Here is a 20,584-nt window from a genome sequence, read left to right on the forward strand (position 1 = left end):
ACCATCTTTATGTTGATAATTCGCACATCTAGCTATCCCACCTTAACCTCTGCTAAACTCCCTCTTAATGTTTTAAACTCAACATATCTAAAATGGTATTTAATATCTTTCCCCCTAACTGGACCTTCCTTCTTTTCTCTATTAGTATAGAGGACAGCACAATCTTCTAGTCCCCTATGTATCATCTTCAACTGATCACTATTTTTCACTCTCCAAATTCAATCTGTTGCCAAGGTCTGTTGATTTTACCTTTGTAACATTTCTTAAATATTGCCCTTGATTCCACATGTAAGACTTGTGAGTGGAGAAGATTTACATTTGAATCTTGCCTCAGACTCTTCCTATCTGTGAGACCCTAGGCAAGTCACTTAAACTTTGTCTCAATTTCCTCATCTGTAAAATATGGATAATAATAATTTTATAGGGTACTGTGAAGATCAAATGAATTAATATGTACAGTGTGCTTCGCAAAATTGAAAGGGCTTATTATTTTAAGTCAAATCCATTTCCTATTCAATTCAATTAAATAACCATCTATTAATAACCTGTTATGTGCAAGGCACTGTGTTACCATGGGTGCCAGGAGTACAAAGAATGGAATCTGTATTAAAAGCATGATAATTAAGATTTACTTTGTCTGGATTGAATTGTCACTAACAGACGTTATAAACTATGCCTTTCTTGACTTGAAAAGCTCATGAGAATTATGTAGTATTTAATCATGAAAACAGTTTAATAATTTTAACATTTGCCACTGTATAGCCCACAGTATTTGGAGAAAGTCAACAATGACTTTTACTTCACACACACACTGAACTTTCTGAAGTGTTTTGGAACCCTTTCTTAATATAAAGTAAAGAACCATTTGCATTAAAAAAAAGTGTGATGTGGGAAGCAACTTGCTTAGTGAAATTTCTTAGCTATACTGAAATAACACTCGCCTTTTTGCTACCCATATTCCACAAGTCTCTTTCAAATGAACCTGAAATTTCTCAGGAAAATTTTTTCATAGATTTAACACCAAACAGGATCAGAAATTTCTGATTTTAAAACAAGCTCTAAAATTCAAGTATCCATAAAGAAAAAAAAAAGAAATTTTCCTTATATTAAAACATTTAGATTATATTCATCTCTAGTGATTTTAAGAGTCAATGTCAGTAAAAAGGGAAAATATTACTGGAGAAGAGAAAAAAATTTAAAACCACAGTGTGATTCACCTTAATCCTGCAATGCTCAATGTAGAGATAGTAATGTACCTATCCTAAAACAGGAATTTCCTTACTCTCACTACCATTTTTCTCTTACTGGAAAAATATGATAAAAAATCCAGGATTTACCTGACACCTCTTTCATGTTTTCTCCTTAAAAAGGAATTTTGGTAGATTATTTTTAAAAGTGTTATTTGAAACTTGCTCCAGACTAGTCCCTTAATGTTACTATTACTGGGCACAAATTTCTTAGTCAGAAAAATCCAAAATGAAAAAAATGAAGATATAGATGAATAGATCACAAAAGTAAAAAGGTAATTACAGTAATTACACCTTTACGCAAAGATTTAGAATTAAATTGGATTTAGGAGATCTTCTAGTTAAATGTCCATTATATAGAAGTCATTAAAAATAAGAGAAATATAAATCAAAATAAATCTTTTACTTCACATCTAAGAAATTAGCAAAGATGACAAAGCATATAAATGGTCAATGGTGGATGAGTTTTGAAACAGAGCTACACTAATGAATTCTTGGTGGACCTATGAACTGCTTCAACCATTATGGAAAATAATTTGGAAGTATACAAATAAAATGTATATTTTAATAACAAGCACAAAACAACAGAAAATAAATGCCACAGAATTACAAATAAAATTGACCCCAAAGATAAGACGAGAAGATATAACTCCCATCTCCTTTACAGAGAGAAGGATGAATGATCAAGGTGTGTAGGTTTTTATATATGTTAAGATTTTTTTCTATTTATTGATTCAGTTTTGCTATTATGTTTTTTTCCTTCTTAATCCTCTAATGGTTCTTTGGAAGAAAGAAGAAGATATGGGGAAATTTAGACAATGTAAAAATAAAAGATGTTAATAAAAATGTTTTTTTAAAAAAAAGGTTTTGATGGAAAAGTCTGCCATTATAAATGACAAATTATGTACCAAATGGGAAAGGAATTTGAGATCTAGGAGAATCAGTGAAGAAAAAAAAAAGGTGAGAGTGGAAAAAAAATTTAAAGTCAATTTAAGAGAATAAAATTGGTGGAAAACATGTTTTCTTTGAATATGGTCGACCTTGTGAGTATGGTGGAAAATAAAGCATTGCTCGTGGATCACAAGTTGAAGAGAAGAAATAAAAAAGGTTTAATGGCATTTCATTCAATGTCAAACAAGTAAACAGCAGGTCATTTTGAAATAATTATTTTTATTTTTGTCTATAGTTATATGTTTCTATGCTTGTATCTTTTCAGATTTGAATTTATTTAAGGCCTCTCCCTATCTTACATTTCATTACTCTACACAATTTATACATATAACTGCCTGAAATAACAAGAGATGGATCCTATTTCCATGATGAGGAACTACCAAGAAAAGTATGGAAGGAAAATAAGCAAGATAGGTTAAAAATAATTCACAATGAGCAGAAAAGTGTTTGTAACTCCTTAAGATCATTATGACAGACACTTCCTATTGGTAAAATTTCAGGAATGTATGATCCTACCATGTATGATTTAGAGACTATGTTAAATAAGTAAATTCAAGTCAATGAATATTTACTAGGGGATTATCATGTGTAAAGCACTGTGTGTATTACATGTTGTTGTTACAGAAACAGTTACCATCTTTAAAAACTTTATAGATTATCTAGAGATGGAAAAAGACAAGGAAGGGAAGAATAGAAAAACATGTATACAGTTAAGCAAATTCAAGTTGATTGAAGGAAGGAATCTAGAATAACAATCAGGGCGGGGAGTGGGAAAGGACAGGCAATGCACTATTATATTTTGATCAAGGTCGCCCATAGCATCCAGGGCCATCTCCAATCATCCTGATCCATATCTGGCTTCTGGACCCAGATGGCTCTGGAGAAGAAAGTGAGACAGGTGACTTTGTACAGCCTTTCCTCACTCAAATTCAATTTACTTGCATGTCGTGACATCACCTCCTGATGTCATTGTCCTCTTAGAGAATGAAGAACAAACATTCACACCAACAACCTAGGCTACATTACTATTATAATAGGCACATGCTAACTTTATGGTCCAGTCAAACTGGTCTTCAAACTGGGGATAAGCTTAATACAGCAGAAAGAACACTGAATATGGAACCAGAAGAAGAGTTCAATCCTTGGCTCTATTGTGTATCATCTTGATGACACGTCAGGGCCTCAGTTTTCTCATTTATAAAATGTGGAAGTTGGACTAGCTGGTCTCTTAGGTCCCTAAATTCTAAATTTATGATTCTATCATGCTCATGCAGGACACTTCATCATGAAGGACACTACCCTTCATGTTTAGAGAGTGCTTTCTCCTTGACTCAACCTTATAAAATCCCTAATTTTCTTCAAAACTCAGCTTAAGAACTATTTTCTACATGAAACCATTCCTGCCCCTCAACTGAGAGTGCCTTCTTTATTTAAAAAAAATTTTTTTTAAATTTTATTTTATTTAATAATAGCTTTATATTGACAGAATCCATGCCAGGGTAATTTTTTACAACATTATCCCTTGCACTTGCTTCTGTTTTGATTTTTCCCCTCCCTCCCTCCACCCCCTCCCCTAGATGGCAAGCAGTCCTATATATGTTAGATATGTTGCAGTATATCCTAGATACAATATATATTTGCAGAACCGAACAGTTCTCTTGTTGCACAAGGAGAATTGGATTCAGAAGGTAAAAATAACCCGGGAAGAAAATAAAAAATGCAAATAGTTCATATTCATTTCCCAGTGTTCTTTCTTTGGGTGTAGCTGCTTCTGTCAATCATTTATCCATTGAAGAGAGTGCCTTCTTTACCCAAATAAATATCATGTATCTTTATTAGTTTTTCTCGCTCCCTCCTTCCTTCATTCTCTCTCTTCCTCTGTTCCTCTCTCCCTCTTCCCCTCCTTCCCTCCTCTGGCCCTTTTTCTTTCCCTCCTTACTTCCTTCCTTTTCTCTCTCTTCCCTTTCTCCTTTCTTCCTTCCCTCCCTTCCTCCCCCTTCTTATCTAACCCACAATATTTTGTTTCCCCTGATAGAAAGCAAGCTCCTTGAGAGCAGGGACTGTTTCACTCTTATCTTTATATTCCCATTGCCTTGTACAATGCCTGGTCAGTAGAAATGTGACTGAATATACTCTTTTTCCTATGAAATAAAGCTATCTCTTGCAACAAAATTGAAAAAAAAAAGTCAGTTAAGCAAAACCTACCAAAATTTCAACCATGTCTGAAAGCATTTGCAACATTTCACACACACAGGCTCTCATTTTTTTGGGAGGTGGGCACATTTTCTAAATTTTTTCCCAGGGATAAGCTTAGTCATTATATTCATAAAGCAATCAGTTTTATTGTTCTGAAAGAGATATTCTTGATGTTGTGTTTTATGCTTTTTAAAAATGGACTAGTAATTCATCAGGGTGACTGCTCTTCAATGAAGAAAACTGCAAAGTTCTTCAATTAAGAATTAGGCATCAGAAGAACAATTTTGTTACCTCTTCTCTGACTCTGCCCAGAAAATATTTAAAACCATACTCATTTTTAATAGGAATCTGAAAATAACATATAAAAATTTTCCCTTATTAATTGTAAAGAGGACAGGGACTTTAACTCCTATAAAAATCTACATTTTCTCCCTCATTAACTTCTTTAATTTACTAAAGAAAAAAGCAATTAGAATGTTGCATTATTAGTCCTGTTTTGCCTAAATCTTCATGTATAGAAGTAATTTGATTCCTCAGGCTAAATGCTTATAGAATTCCAGACAGGTATACAGAAGGAATACTTAAACAGGTGAACTAGGAAAAGAAAGGAATTTTGTAGATTCAGAAATCTTCATAGTATCCTGTGCTTCACAGTAGCGTGGGATACTATTAGGCTCAAAAGCAGGAAGGTATGCAAGTCTTGTGGATTGTTTTTTCTAGGTTGCAGGAAAAGATGACCAGCATTCAGAATGATTGATTGCAATGACTTTTCAATAAGGATCTTTAGAGAAGAAAAAGGTCATTAATGAGAACACCGTTACCATTATATTGAAATAAATGTACTATGATGGGAAGAAGATGAGATTTAAATTCAGATAACTAGGGTTCGAATTCTAATTCTACACTGCTGCTTATCTCTGTGACCTTAAATAATATCTACATCTCAGTTTCCTTTTGTGTAAAATAAAGTACTTCATTTTCTAAAGGTTCTAAAACCAGGTTCTAAAAAAAAAGAAATGGCAGATGTGACTTAATAAATTCTGGCTGATGATCTTTTAAAGAATGGAAAGAATTAGAGGGGTTCAAAAAAGTCAGGAAAAGGATAAACAACATCTCAATTTTCAATAAAGAGAAGTGGGTAGAGAATGCAAACAGTCAAACAATGGGTTTCATTTTGATTCTTGGAACAATTCTAGAACATATACAATGTTTTATAAAAATTTATTTTTCTGTTACTATTACTTCTATTACTATTACTACTTTTACTGTAGCTACTGATGATGTAAAAAAAAAAAAGATTAACCTTTAGCTGTTCATCCACTACCCTTGTAACTTCTCCAGCCATTGATTCTAACGTTTCCTCAATTGAATTGGATGATAAACCATTGGCTCCTACCCATGATGCACCACCAACATGGTATAGATTTGGTAACAACTGAAAAACAAAAGAAAATAACTATTTAGTGGTCAAACAAAATAAATATCAAAAGTATAATAAACCTAGAATTATATCTTTATCAACTATATGGTTTATAAGGAAGAAAAAGAACCCAATACTTTAGTCCAATCCTGTGAAGGATTTTTCAGGAGGAAAGGATGTTGAGGTATAATTTTAAAAATCAAATACTTTAAAATATTTCTTAATGAATAAAAATTGATTTTTCTTCATTCCTGGCCTCCTCATAGGAAAAGAAAAAAGAAAAACAAAACCCTTGTAGCAATTATCCATAGTAAAAGCAAAGCAAATGCCTGCATTGTGCAGGAACAGAAAATTAATGCCTGAATCTGTTTTAAATCAAGGAAGTAGGAAGAAGGAAGCACACTGTATCTTTAGTCTTCTCGAATTGTGGTTAGTCATAGGGTTTATTGGAGTTCTTAAATTTTTAAAAAATTTTTACAGGTTTTTTTTTTTTTACAGTGTGGTAGTTTTTCTTAGGTTTTCAATAATTGTTAAATCATAAAGTTCAAATACAGTATCAGACATTTAACACTAGCTGTGTGACCCTGGATCACTTAAGTCAGTTAATCCCAATTGCCTTACAAAAAAAAAAAAAAAAATTTGGGAACTCAAAAAAATCACCATCAGTCCAACCTTCTCATTTTAAGGATAAGAAAAAGGAATTTCAGAAAAATAATTTGTCCAAAATCACACAGCCATAATGGCCGAGCAAACTCAAAACACAAGTCTTCTGACTTATAGTACAATACATGCTCCACTTCATCATATTACTGGGCCAAATTCTAATTTAGGAAAAGCTCTTCCTGAGGTAGGGGTGAGATGCTATGTCGCAGGTCAAATGATGAAAAAAGGTCTGGACACCAGTTTTAGTTTTAACTCTATTAATAACTTAATGCGGAACTTTGGATTAATCACCATTTCTCTGATCATCAATTCCTTATCTACTAAAGAAGAGGGGTTATTATGCTCCATGGTTGCTAAAATCTTCTTCTAGCCCTGAAATTTTAAAATGTTGTGAATTCTCAGAAAAATATTTTCCATAACTCTTTGGACAATCTAAAGTTGGCTTTAGTTGATTGGTAATCTACTCTATAATTAATATAAACTGTCTGGACTTTGTTCTTCCACCTATATTTTATCCCAGAGAAGACAGCAGAAATCAAATGGCTCAATTGTGATTATTATTACACATTGGTAAAAGTTTGTAGGAAAGATGACTAAAATAATTTGCTAAATGAAATTATTATTGCTTGATTTTAATTATCAACACAAAAAGAGAAAATTCTTATCATCACAAAGAATAAAACATCAGCTATTACTTTATAAAAGTCCTGTTATACCATGACTACAATTGTTGTTTTAATGTCAGACTTTAATATGTCTTGGAGTGAACTTACTGTTTTGGAGTTCTTAGCATCACGCATAAGCCTTTCAGCTGATTTTAGGTCTTCCTGGATGGCATCCCCGCCACAGTTACGTAAAGAGTTGAGATGGTCTTGTACTTTTACACATATTCTGTCAATCATCTAATTCATAAGATGGGGAGGGAAATGATAGCATACAACAGAGTTAACAACCAATATTCAGATGCAACAAATAAAATACCACAGAATGAAAAAGAAAAGAAAATCTAGAAGTATAGATGAACATGTATCAAACTGGAATTTCCTAGTTAACAAAAATATAACAAAGATTCAATTCTTTAAAATATAGTGCCATGTTTAACATATATTTGATCACTTGCTGTCCAGGGGAGGATGTGAGGGGAAGGGATAGAAAAAAATTAGAACACAAGGTTTTGTAAGGGTGAATATTGAAAATTACCTATGTATACATTTTGAAAATAAAAAGCTTTAATTTAAAAAAGACACATAGTATCCCCAAAGTTTTCCATGTTCCAGACTTAGTAAGAATGATATAACAAATATAACTGTATTTTCCTTTGGTCATTCAAGAATTTGAAACCTCACTCAGTATTTGGCTGAACATCAAATCCTAGTATAAAATGTGTGGGAAGAAATTTGGATGAATGTAGTTTGACTCTTGGAATTTGTTTTGGGACTATATATTAACAGAAGAGCTTTCAATTCACTGCTATAATTATAAATTTTTTTTTTTTAAATAGAAGGGGGACTATTGCCTCCCTTTAAGAACTCTCACTGGCTCCCTATGATGTCTAGCTTAAACATCACCTTCTTGATTGGTTTTTAAAATTATTAATAATTGTGCTCCAATCTACCTTTTCAGGCTTTACTATCATCTTCAGAGTTTCTATATTTTATCTCTCTCTCTCTCCTCTCTGTACCTTTGTCCAAACCAAGACATATGCCTGGAATACATTCCCTTGACACCTTTACTTCCTTCGGCACTCAGCTCATTTTTCCTCTGAAGCCTCTTCTGAGCTACTTAGTAAAAAGTAGTTTTTTTAAAATTACTTTTTCCCTCCTTAAATAGTCAAGTATACATTTATATATATTTACATTTTGGGTTCCTACCTTGCTGGTCTCCATGAAAAATTAGAATGTTTTATATATATATATGTAAATAAACATTTTGGATCCCTATTCCAGGTCTCCATGAAGAATTAGGACTCTATAGTTTCATTTTTGTAGCCTCAGTGAATAAAACAGTACTCTGCATACATTTCACATTTAATAAGTGCTTACAAGATTAAATTGGATTAAGCAGGATAAAGGGAAAGAAAGATTAGGTTAAATAGAAGACTCTGCTTTGTATCCACTTTTAGCTTATAAAGATAATAACATATCTAAAATTATTGCTTTTTCCTGATGTAATATACCGTTCCTGCCAAATTAACTATAACTGGATCACTTCCATAATATTCTAGGATTTTGTTCATATTTAAACCTCAATTAAAAAAAAAAAACAACAACAACAACAACCTACAAACTGTTAGGGCAGTCAAGGACCAATTACTTCTTTTCAACATCTATATTTATTTAGGGAAAAACAGTAATCAACACTAAAATCCAATACAAGCAATACCCCATGGCGTTTTCAAATTTTCAGTTCCCTTTAACAACAATATTAGTTTAGGTATTCTTGTTTTTTTATATGCAAAATAACTTAAGATTAGTTTTAAGACTTGTATGTTATCTGATAACTTATATTTGTGAAACAAATGTTTATAAATCAGTGAGAATCTATATACTGAATGTGTTGTATTCACTTGGAAAGAATTTACAGCATCTTCCATCCTAAGATTAGAAATCAAGCAGAGATTAGGAAGGAGATAATTCTAGTCATGGAGAGTAGACTGAAAAGGAAATAGGTTGGAGTCAAATTGTAATAATTGTATTGTATAAATTGTAATTGTATAATTGTATATTGCAAATATTTGTATAAATGCAAAATGGAATACTGTTTAAATATCCTAGAGGCAGGTACATAAATAAGGAAATTATTTCAATGGTTCAAAAGAGAAGATCTGAAGGATTTGAAATATGCTGGTGGCTGTAAGAATGGAGAAGACAAACATGAGAAATGTTATGGACAATTTTGTTTGATCTTCTACCCACTGAACTTCAAGTTCTGATTGAAATAAAATCACGATTCTTCATAAATTCCATTAATGACTTCTTTTTTTTTTTTTGGCAGCAATTTTTATCAAATAGTGAGTAGCTATCCCACTAAAGGGGAGTTTTTGGGTCTTGGGAATACTAAGGTATTGGACAATATTTGGTTCTGTTTGCGGTATACCTAATTTGTCCACTAATCATCCTGTTTTAAAACAGTTTAAAAATAAGTTATTTTTGTCATTATTGCTTTGTATGGAGTATAATACTTTTGTATATAGTATCTGGCACTGTGAATCCCCTTTCATTTTCACTTCTTTTCATTATTGCTCTTGAGATCCTTGACTTCCTTATAATAATAGCTAACAATGATATAGCATTTACTCTCTGCCAGACACTGAATTAAACCCTTTATATTACATTTATTTATAAAATATATTTATGTATTATTTATATTATATATAATGATACATTATGCTATAAATTATATAAATATATAATATAATATATGTGGTAATATATAAAATATATTTAAATTATAATTACGAATTTTATCTTTCTTATTTTAGTTTTGAATCAAATAAGTCAACTACTTTGGGTAATATTTTGTGTATGTATGCGTGTGTGTGTGTGTGTACACATATCTTGGACAGTAGACTTCTAAGTATGTTAGACATTATAACATCTACAAAAAATGATAAATTTATATCTTCTTTACCCATGATTATTTCTTTAATTTCCTTTTTCTGTTTTTATAGCTATAGTCAAAGTTTCTAGTACTATGTCAAAAAGAAGTGATAACAGACATTCTTGTTTCACTCTTGAATTGATTGGAAAAGACTAGTATATCTCTTTTATCTGGAAGCTCTTAGGTTTAGATGTGTGCTATTTATCATGTTTTTGATTAACCTGATTTTTTGAATTTTTATTTTCAGTTATTCTTAACTTTCTTTCACTCTCCCCCTCAATAATTGAGAAGGCAAAAACCAAAGTACTTATTATATACACAAAGTTATGCAAAACTTTTATTATTGTCATTTTAAGGAAATGTCCACACCTTATACTAATAAAAATTCCAAATGAGGATATGACACATAAAAATTCCATAGTAACCTATCATATCTGTGGATTAAAAAAAAATCATGACCAAAGAAGGAATAGAGAGGATCATAGAAGATAAAATGGATAGTTTTGAAATTAAAAACAAATCTAACAAAACTAAAGATTAAATGGAAAATAATTTTAAAAAATTAGACATTTAGAAAAATTTTAGAAAAAAATTACAGCAAGGTTCTCCGATAAAGGCCTCATTTCCAAAATATATGAGAAATCAATGGAAATTTTTAAGAAAAAGAGGCATTTCCTCATTGATAAGTGATTTAAAGACGTGTACAGCACTCAAGGGAAAAAAACTAAGTGATATAAAAAAAGGTCCTAAATTACTATTAATTACAGAAATACTAAATAAAGCAAGTCTGAGATTATAGCTTACATCCTTCAAAGTTTAAAAAGTGATTTTTAAAAAGTGATACATATTGGAGGAACTGCTAAAAATCTGGAACACTGATGTAATATTGGTGGAACTGTGAATGAATGTGATTGTTCTATAAAGATATTTGTAATTAAATATCGATAATAGCACATCCCCCCTTTGACCCAGCTATACCACTAATGGGTTTATACTCAAAAGATAAGAAAGAAAGAAGAAAATATCTTTAATGTACAGAAATATATGTATCAAGTCTTTCTGTGGTGGTAAAAAAAGAAAAAGGAAATTAGGAGAAAGTCCATCAAATAAAAAGTGAATGAATAACATCAATGCTATAAAAAATGAATAATTTTGAAGACTTTTATAAACTGAAGAAGAATGAAATTAATACCAAGAGAATAATTTATACAATAACAGCAGTATAAAACAAAAATTCTGAAAGTTGCAAAAACTATGATTTATACAGTGATCATTCCAATTCGAGAACCAATGATAAAATATCCTGTTATACAAAAGTGAACAATTTAGAATTATGTGTGTGTCTCTTTGTGTATATATGTGTATTTGTATGCAGCCATTGAAGAAATTTGTTGTTTCACAAAGAATATTTGTTACAAGAATTTTTTCTTTATCTAACCCCCACCCCTAATAAGGAAAGAGGCAAGAGAAAGTAAATTTCTGTTAATTTTAAAAATATATATATGTCACAAATTTTTAGATAATGTCACTATATTATTAATTTTAGTTAACTGTTTTTATGGGAAACTATTTTTGAAGTAGGAATAATTTATAAATATTTTTACAAACAAAAACAAAAACAAAAGACCACATCAACAACACCTTTAATAAAAAGTAATTTGGGGGCAGCTAGGTGGTGTAATGGATAGAGCACCAGCCCTGAAGTAAGGAGGACCTGAGTTCAAATTAGACCAGAGTTCAAATATGACCTCAGAGACTTAAACTTCCTAGCTGTGTGGCTCTGGGCAAGTCACTTAACCCCAATTGTCTCAGCAACAACAACAAAAAAATAATTTCTTTCAGATTGGTGTGAGAGAATAAGTAGATTTAAGTAGATAAGTGGAAAGAGCAATGGGTTTGGAGTCAGAGGACTTCAGTTCAAAAATCTGTTGTGATGTTTATTTTGTGTGGTTTTTGATGTTATTTAACTCCAGACCTCAGTTTCTTAATCTGAAAAAATGAGGCTGGACACAGTGGCCTCTAAAGTCTCTTTCAGTTCTAGATTTGCAAACCTGTGACTCTCTGTTGTATTTTTAATTTTTATAATCTGCATAGATAAATCAAACAAGCATTTATTAAGTATCTACATATGCTAGACAAGGGGCTAAACAATAAGGATACTAACTGGCTCAGTAGATAAGAGTGCTAGGACTGGAGTCAGGAATTTTATTATTGTTTTTTAGTTTTTTCAGACTTCATTTAGGATTTTATTATTGTTTTTTAGTTTTTTCAGACTTCATTTAGGATTTTATTGGCAGAGATACTGGAGATGCTGGAATGCTTTGCCATTTTCCTCTCCAGCTCATTTTATAAATGAGGAAACCGAGACAAACAGTTACACAGTATAGTAAGTATCTGAGGCAAAATTTGAACACAGGTCATTCTAACTACAGGCCTGGTACTAGATCATCTATCTACCCATCTAAATTCAATCCAGTCCTAGATACTTACAACTGTGTGACTATGAACCATCTTATTCCACTGCAGAAGAAAATGGCAAACCACTTCAGTGTCTTTGCCAAAAAGTCCCATGAATAGTATGGTCCACAGGATCACAAAGTATTAGACATGACTGACCAGATGAACAACAGCAACAATACTATCTGCCAGGCATGGTGTTAAATGCTAAGGATATAAAGGAAGGTAAGTCCTCAAGGAACTTACAAGCTAACGGGAGAGATAACACTTAAATAATTACGTATAAATAGAAATAATGTAGAAAGAAGGCCTTAGCAGAAAGGCAGTATGGTAGATTTTAAGGAAGCTAGGTGAAGATGAGAGGGAAGAACATTCCAGAAAATAAGAAAAGCCAGTACAAATTTGCAGTGAATGAAGACAGAATACATTGTGTAAGAAATAGCAGAGACCAGTGTCATTGAATCCTAGAATACAAAAAGGGGACTTAAGTGAAAGTAAGACAGAAAATGTAGGAAGACAAGTTATGAAGTGCTCTGAAATGCAAAGAGAAGAGTAGAGGGCCACTGGTGTTTACTCAATGAGTGGGGTGGGAGGGGGCACAATACGGTCAGAGCTCTATGTTAGGAAGGTCACTTTGATGAATAAGGGAAGAATTTAGGACCAAAGAAAATTCTATATGAATAGAATTACAAAATATAAAATAGATTATTTTGATAATATAAAAATTAAAAATGCAACCAAAATTAAAAGGAAGACAGAACACGGGGGGAAATTTTTATAACAAATATCTCTGATAAAGGCCTCATTTCTCAAATATATAAAGAACTAAGTCACATTTAGAAAAATACCAGTCATTCCCCAAATGATAAATGGTCAAAGGACATGAAGAGGCAATTTTAAGACAAGAAATCAAAGCTATCTATAGTCATATGAAAATATGCTCTAAATCACTATTATTAGAGAAATGCAAATTAAAACAACTTTGAGATAGCACCTCATTCTATCAGATTGACTAACATAACAAAAAAAAATGATAGATACAAGAGAGGATTGAGAAAAACTAAAATATTAATGCACTATTGGTGAAGCTGTGAACAGATCAAGTCATTTTGGAGAGGAATTTGGAATTAGGTCCAAAGGGTAATCAAACTGTGGCCCTTTGATCCAGCAATACTACTACTAGGTCTATTTTTTAAAAAAAGAAGGAAAAAAAAAACGGAAAAGGACCTATTCATATAAAAATATTTATAGCAACTTTTTTTATGGTGGCTAAGAACTAAAAATTGAACACACAACCATCAACTGGAGAATGGCTAAACAAGTTGTGGCATATGATTGTGATGGAATATTATTGTGCCATGAGAAATTAAAAGCAGGATGATTTTAGAAAAACCTGAAAGGCTTACATGAACTGATGCAAAGTAAAGGGAATAGAACCAGGAAAATGTTGTACACATTAACAGCAATACTTTTACTGAAGAACTGTGAATGGCTTATTTATTCTCAGCAATACAATGATCTAAGAAAATCTAAAAGAACTAATAATGAAGCATATCATCTGCTTGCAAAGAAAGAACTGATATTGATGGAAAATAGACTGAAGCATGCTATATTTTTCTCTCTCATTTTTTTTCCTTTTATTCAAGTCTTCTTATATAAAATGATTAATATATGGAAATGTTTTACATAATTGCACATGTATAACTCTGTGTGTGTGTGTGTGTGTGTGTGTGCGCACGTATGTATAAATATAACATCTGATTGTTTAACGTCTCAGGGAGAGAGTAAAGCAGGAAGAGAGAGAGAGAGGAAGAATTTGGAACTCAAAATATAAAAAAACAACAACAAACAAATGTTTAAAAATGTTTGAACATGTAATTGGGGGGAGGGTGGAGAAAAGGGAGGGCAAAGCCAAGATGTTGGAGGGTGGATGGGTCTTTGTTTCTTCCTGGCTTCTCTCAGATCAGAACCAGATCAAGCCTCTGAATGGGTTTTGAAGTGACAGAACCCACAAATATTTGGAGTGTAACTTTCACAGAAGACATTTTGGAAGAACTTCAGAAAAAGTCAGTCTCAATTGGGCAGAGGGGGAGAAGGAGGTTGCAGACCAGCATAGACTCAGTCCAGCACAGGGCAAGGAGACCCAGGGCATTGAGGTTTTCTCATGCTGGGGAAATTTACTGGCAGGCGCTTAGCCAAAATACAGCAGTGTTGGCTACTCTGCCCTTGTTCAGAAGCCAGTGTTTCAGCAGACTAGCTGTGAGACATCCAACATAAGTACAAAAGGCAAATAATGAGCTCCTGAATCCCAGCATAACAAGCATTACTTGGCCATGCCCAACCAGCACAAGAAGTAAGCTGGCAACACTAGGGCAGCTTGAAGTTGCTGTCGCTTGTTGAGGAAGATTGGGACAACATCCCTTTTGCCCTAACAGCAGACCTCAACCTTTAAAAATGAGTAAAAAAAGCAAAAAGACCTCTGACCACAGATAGTTTTTAGGGAGACAGGAAAAAACATGTAATTGTGGGGGGAGGAGGGAGAAAGTAAAATAATAAAAAGAAAAAAATTTAAAGATCACGTTGATAATTCAGTGAAGAATGGACTGGGATGAGTACAAATTTGAGGCAGGAAAAGAAAAACTTGCTGGCTTTTGCAATAGTCTAGGCACATTACTGCTATTATCTTCATCATGTTGATGGCAAATATCAGAGAAGAGAATAGGGGATAAAATTAGCACAGATTTATATGACAATATAAAGGATGCTTGTTTTTTAATATGTAAAATATTTTATATTTCCTTGTATTTATTAATTCTGGAACTCTCAAATTGGACAATTAATATGAAAACTCCTTTTAATAAAAGAATGATTTTGTTGTTGTTGTTGTTGTTGAAAATGTCCAAAACAAACAAAAGAAAAGTGTATGGCAACAGTATTATTCCATCTCTACTTCAACTTTACCTTTAATAATCTACTAATCTAATTGAGTATCTTTCCAAGGAATGGGGGAAGGGGAAGTGGGAGGATAGACATCTCTCCTGTTATTCTGTCATAGAAGCAGGCCAACAAAACCTATTTATCTGGAATAAAAAAAGTAAATAATGTTGAATAATAAGTGACAATAAAAGTAGTTTTTAGTCAAGAGTTTCCATACCTGTTGTGTGGTGCTAGTAACAATGCCTTGTTGTAACCGGTAGGCCTGCTCCTGGAGATATTTTCTTGTCTCATGATTCCGAAGCAAATAGTTTTCTATCTGAAAGTGAAACAAAAATAAATGTCAGAAATACCTTTCAGTTCTGTGTGGCAGAAAACCAAGTCTATGAGAGTTCTCTGCTGAACTTCACAAACATTCTGCACATGGCTTGATTCAACAACATCAACAAAAAAGAAGGAAAATACACAATTATAATGATTTGTAATTATTTAGTAAAATATTTAGCCTAAGACATGAAGTCTTCTTTTTTTTAAGATTCAATATTTGACAAGTGGAAGACAATATTTAATTGCTTGTATGGTTTACATATCCCATTTATTGATTATAAGAATTTCTCCATATGCTCACAAACACACATGCAGTTTGAGGCCACTCTATTGTATATCTGAAAGAGTTCATTATCTAATAAGCATTTTTTAAGGGTAAATTGCAAAAACAGTTATGTATTTAGAAGGATAATATAATGGTAATATTAATAATAGTGACATTTCTACAGTTTTAAAGCTTCTGAAGGACTTGACATCCATTACATCTGAGGTTCACAATAATCCTTTGAGGCAGTTAGTATCATTACTATTATAATTGTGTTTCAGATATAAGGCTAAAAGAGACCTACCTCTGGTTACATATGTTATAATGGAGTTAGTATGAGCCCAGGTCTTACTGAGTTCAAATTTGGCTCTAACCAGTATATCATGGTACCTTTTGATCCATGAATATTAGAATATATTCATAAAGACTGGACAAACCACAATTTCTTTACAGTAAATCTTAATTTTCCCAGTAACTATATATTTTAAATTTATTTTTTATTTTTTGTTGAGGGTTACAAAGCTAAGAAGTATTAGTGTCTGAGACCAGATTTGAACTCAGGTCCTCCTGACTTCAGGGCTAGTGCTCTAGCCACTGTGCCACCTTGCTGCTCCCTAATATTATATTTGATAAGCTGAAACAATAGTTAATGAGGGAATGTATTTTTGTGAGAAATAAAGGATTTAGACTTTTGCATTTTCCTCAATACCTCCCATGATATAAATGAAAAGAGACTTTTAATAAACAACATCAAGCAGATTAAATTAAATCATTTGAATACTAACCATGTGTCTTTAATATCTGCCTCCAATATTCTATTTATTCAAAGAAATTTTTTTCCAATTAATAAATGATGGGCAAGTTTCACCATCTGCTTTTTTATATCATTAAATCATTTTTATCTTTTAATTCGTTATTTCCTAATTTAGAAACAGTAATAACTAGAAGGCTTTAATGTTTTTCTGCTTTTCATTTTAGTTTTGCATATGCTAAAATGACTACTCAATATCAATTAGTTGCAATTAAAATAAAGTTGATAATTAGTACAGTCCCTGGAAACTTGAAAGGAAGACAAAATGTAGCATGTCACTAAACAGAAATGAAGAAATCATAAAAATCCCAAGGTCTACAAAAGAAGGAAATTAAACACCATTAAAATGACACATTAATGCCATAGCATTATATTACATTATAGTTTTCTTAATGCTCCAATGATAAGTCCTATCTTTTCAAGGTCATAATACTAGCAATAGAAGAAAATGTTTGCTCCAGAAAGATCTTCACACTAAAATATTTTATTCCAGCACAAAGTGGAACACAGGATCAGTTCCATCCCTTAGGTTAGCTGTTCTGCCTCATTTTGCTCCTAAGAACAACTAGGGTCCAGCTCATTCATTCTGAAGTCTGGGCTTATTGCTCTTATTGATGAGATCTTATAGCCTTCCCAAAGGCAGCTTGAGTTTATCAACCAGACTGAAACTTTTGGCCTAGAGAAGCCAGAACCAAACAGAACAGGAAAGAACAACTGTGCAGAGACTAACACAATTATTTTCTATAGTGAAAAACAGCTTGCAAGCAGAGAGGAAACCCATGCTGGGGCTCCTCTTAATGGAGAGGGGCCATTCTAATGTGGGCAAATTTCAATACATATATTAGTGACTACACAGTTAACTGTAGTCTAGACAATGAGGGGTAAGAGCAACAATAACACAAATTAGATTCATAGCAGAGCTTTAGGTGCTTGTCTGAGCCCAGAGATCACCTGGTACGTGTGGAAACCATTTTGGGATTTTATTGTGGCTGAGTTCATCTGTGGAGTGAGTGCAAAAAATTGTTGTAATGCCTTAGCATTAGTTCAGGATACAGCTTACTTGCTGCATAAGCTTAAGTGTCTTCTAAGACTATCCTGATAAATTTATGGTTCCTCTGCAGATGGATTGCTTTATAGACTAAGTAGCCTATTTATATATAATGTGAATTACCTATAATGTGAAAATATAAAGTTTCTCTTGGGGAGACAGCTCAAAAAGGATATGGCTTGAGAGGATAACTCTTTACAAATGGCTCTGACATTGTATGCACACGCACACATACATACACACACACACACACACACACACACACACACACCATCATCAAAAGGATAGTACTGAGAGAAATTATTATTAATAATTAAAGATTTGGAAGAGATCCAGAGTCCTCACCCCCTACCCCTCCTTTCTCTAAAATCCTTATTTCAAGGCTTAGCATGTGAAGAACAGGACTAATGATTGCAGATAGGATTGATATTCTTCTCAGTCTGGGAATTGTTACCCCACCCAACCTTAAGAAATTTGATCTAAGGTTAAATTCTTGATGGTAGCCTTCTGCTCAAATCTGTGTGGGGAATAATGTTTTGTCTAGATTTGGAGCAATCTGGAAGTAAATGACATGATCAAAGTTCCACACTTACATCCTCTGCCACTCATTAGAATAGGTGAACCTCTAATTACAACATTAATTTTTCATTATTGTTTAACCAGTCAGAGTAGATTGCCATCCTCAGAAACAATCAGCATTTGATTGTTACTGATCCATTTTATTGGCAATATGGTAGCAGCATTATTATTATTATTATTTTTAATAACTTTTTATTGATAGAACCCATGCCAGGGTAATTTTTTATAGCATTATCCCTTGCATTCACTTCTGTTCTGATTTTTCCCTCCCTTCCTCCACTTCCCTCCCCCAGAGGGCAAGCAGTCCTTTACATGTTGAATAGGTTACACTATATCCTAGATACAATATATGTGTGCAGAACCAAACAGTTTTCTTGTTGCACAGGGAGAATTGAATTCAGAAGGTATAAATAACCCGGGAAGAAAAACAAAAATGCAAGCAATTTATATTCATTTCCCAGTGTTCTTTCTTTGGGTGTAGCTGCTTCTATAATATGGTAGCATTATTAATAAAATGATTAATTACCCAGAAACTATGTCTCAAATTTTCTAAACATCACAAAACTGGAGTCATCCAGTGTAACATCAGTGGTAGAATATCCAAATGCGAGAGGTTATAAAGGAAAATGCATAAAACCATATTTCTCATATATCCTTGAGTGCAGGGACCATTTTCTGCAGTCAGTGCTGGACCATATACCAATTTTAAAAGAAGAAGTAAAAAGGGATAGAGATTTAGAGTTTAAAGGAGTCATTGCGTAATATAGCCAGCATAGCAAGAATCCACAAGATAGCTGCATACTGACCCAATTTAAAGCAAAGAGATTTCAGTGTATTTTTTTCAAGTTGGTGACTATAGGAAGCAGAATCACATATTTATTGTTCCTGTTAAAGCAATTAAATGATTCTTGTGAAAGGACTAAATATTCGTATTTCTCCAACCAGCTGAGAATAATGTATCAGACTAAAGGCAAACTTTATATGAGAATATAATTATCCAATTCTCCCAGGATAAAATGAATTTTTTTCCTTCTCAGACCTTGGGTAATTAACTGCTTGTAGATGGATTTGTAAATTTATTTTGTACTTAGCATGGAAGAATTAATATATTGGCCCTGGGCTTATATCCTCTCTACTAGATTCCAAGAAAGCAGAAGTCAAAGTCTAAATAATTTTGCTTCCTCTAGCATCAAGTAGATTTCTCTGAGAAGAGTAGAAACATTAAAAAAAAAAAAAAAAAGAGTAGATGCATAATAGTTGTTAAAAATAATTTTAACAATGTTAAAAGTTAACACCAAGAAGAACTTAAGGCCATATAGGCTATGGAATATTTATTAAAAAACACTTGCCACGAACAACAAAAACAAAAACAATTTCTAGTTCCAAATGGACTCACATGCATGAAATGATTCATCTACAATTAACTGTGCATTCAACTTCACAATCACACACTATTTGTAGAAAGTTGGAAACATTAAGAGACTAAAGTTTTATCTCTCACTAACAATTGTTATCTTTGGTTATTACTTCATTGAAATTTAATGACACACCAAGCTTAATTCTTGATGAACACAGTAGTGTCCCTTTAGCAACATCAGGGGTATTGTAATGGCAAAGAGAAAATATAGTTATAATATTCTTATAATATGAATTCATTGTAAGAAGACTTGTGTCAGCTAAGTTTTTTTTCAAAACTAAGCTCACTATGAGGTATTCTCTCTCCCTCATAATACTTTCCCTTTAATAGGACCTTTCTCCTCACTCTAGCTAATTATGATCAATCTAACTTTCCAGTTAATGGCTTACTCTCACCTCATGGAGTATTTCCTTTCTTCTGGTTAATTGTGAGTTCCCTTGAGGAACTTATCTTTTTCCTTGCTAACTATATGCTCTCCTAACTCTGTTTCATATTTGCCACTCCTGATGTCCATTTTATCTCTTATTTTGTCTGTAACCTCTTCTCCTAAATAAACCAGTCTTTTTGTACAAGAAAAAAAAAAGTGACTTCTCATTTCTAAAACATATGATGCTGGAAAAGTCACAATTTTTTCTGTGCTTCATTTTTCATCTTTGAAATAGTAATGAT

The 20,584-nt window shown here is 32.6% G+C and overlaps 1 protein-coding gene across 7 annotated transcripts in view; it reads right to left on the bottom strand.

The window, feature by feature from the left end:
- Positions 1–20,584, bottom strand: part of CARMIL1 (capping protein regulator and myosin 1 linker 1) — a 350,539-nt gene that overhangs the window by 70,682 nt on the left and 259,273 nt on the right. For all 7 annotated transcript variants that reach the window (XM_051970591.1, XM_051970589.1, XM_051970588.1 and 4 more), the window contains exons 24-26: positions 15,689–15,787; positions 7,251–7,379; positions 5,698–5,829 (exon numbers count right to left, since the gene is read on the bottom strand). In XM_051970591.1, the coding sequence (XP_051826551.1) occupies positions 5,698–5,829; positions 7,251–7,379; positions 15,689–15,787 (360 nt within the window). The remainder of the gene's footprint in view (positions 1–5,697; positions 5,830–7,250; positions 7,380–15,688; positions 15,788–20,584) is intronic.

The sequence above is a fragment of the Antechinus flavipes genome, chromosome 1 (genome assembly GCF_016432865.1).
Source record: "Antechinus flavipes isolate AdamAnt ecotype Samford, QLD, Australia chromosome 1, AdamAnt_v2, whole genome shotgun sequence".
In the NCBI taxonomy this organism is placed as follows: Eukaryota; Metazoa; Chordata; class Mammalia; order Dasyuromorphia; family Dasyuridae; genus Antechinus; species Antechinus flavipes.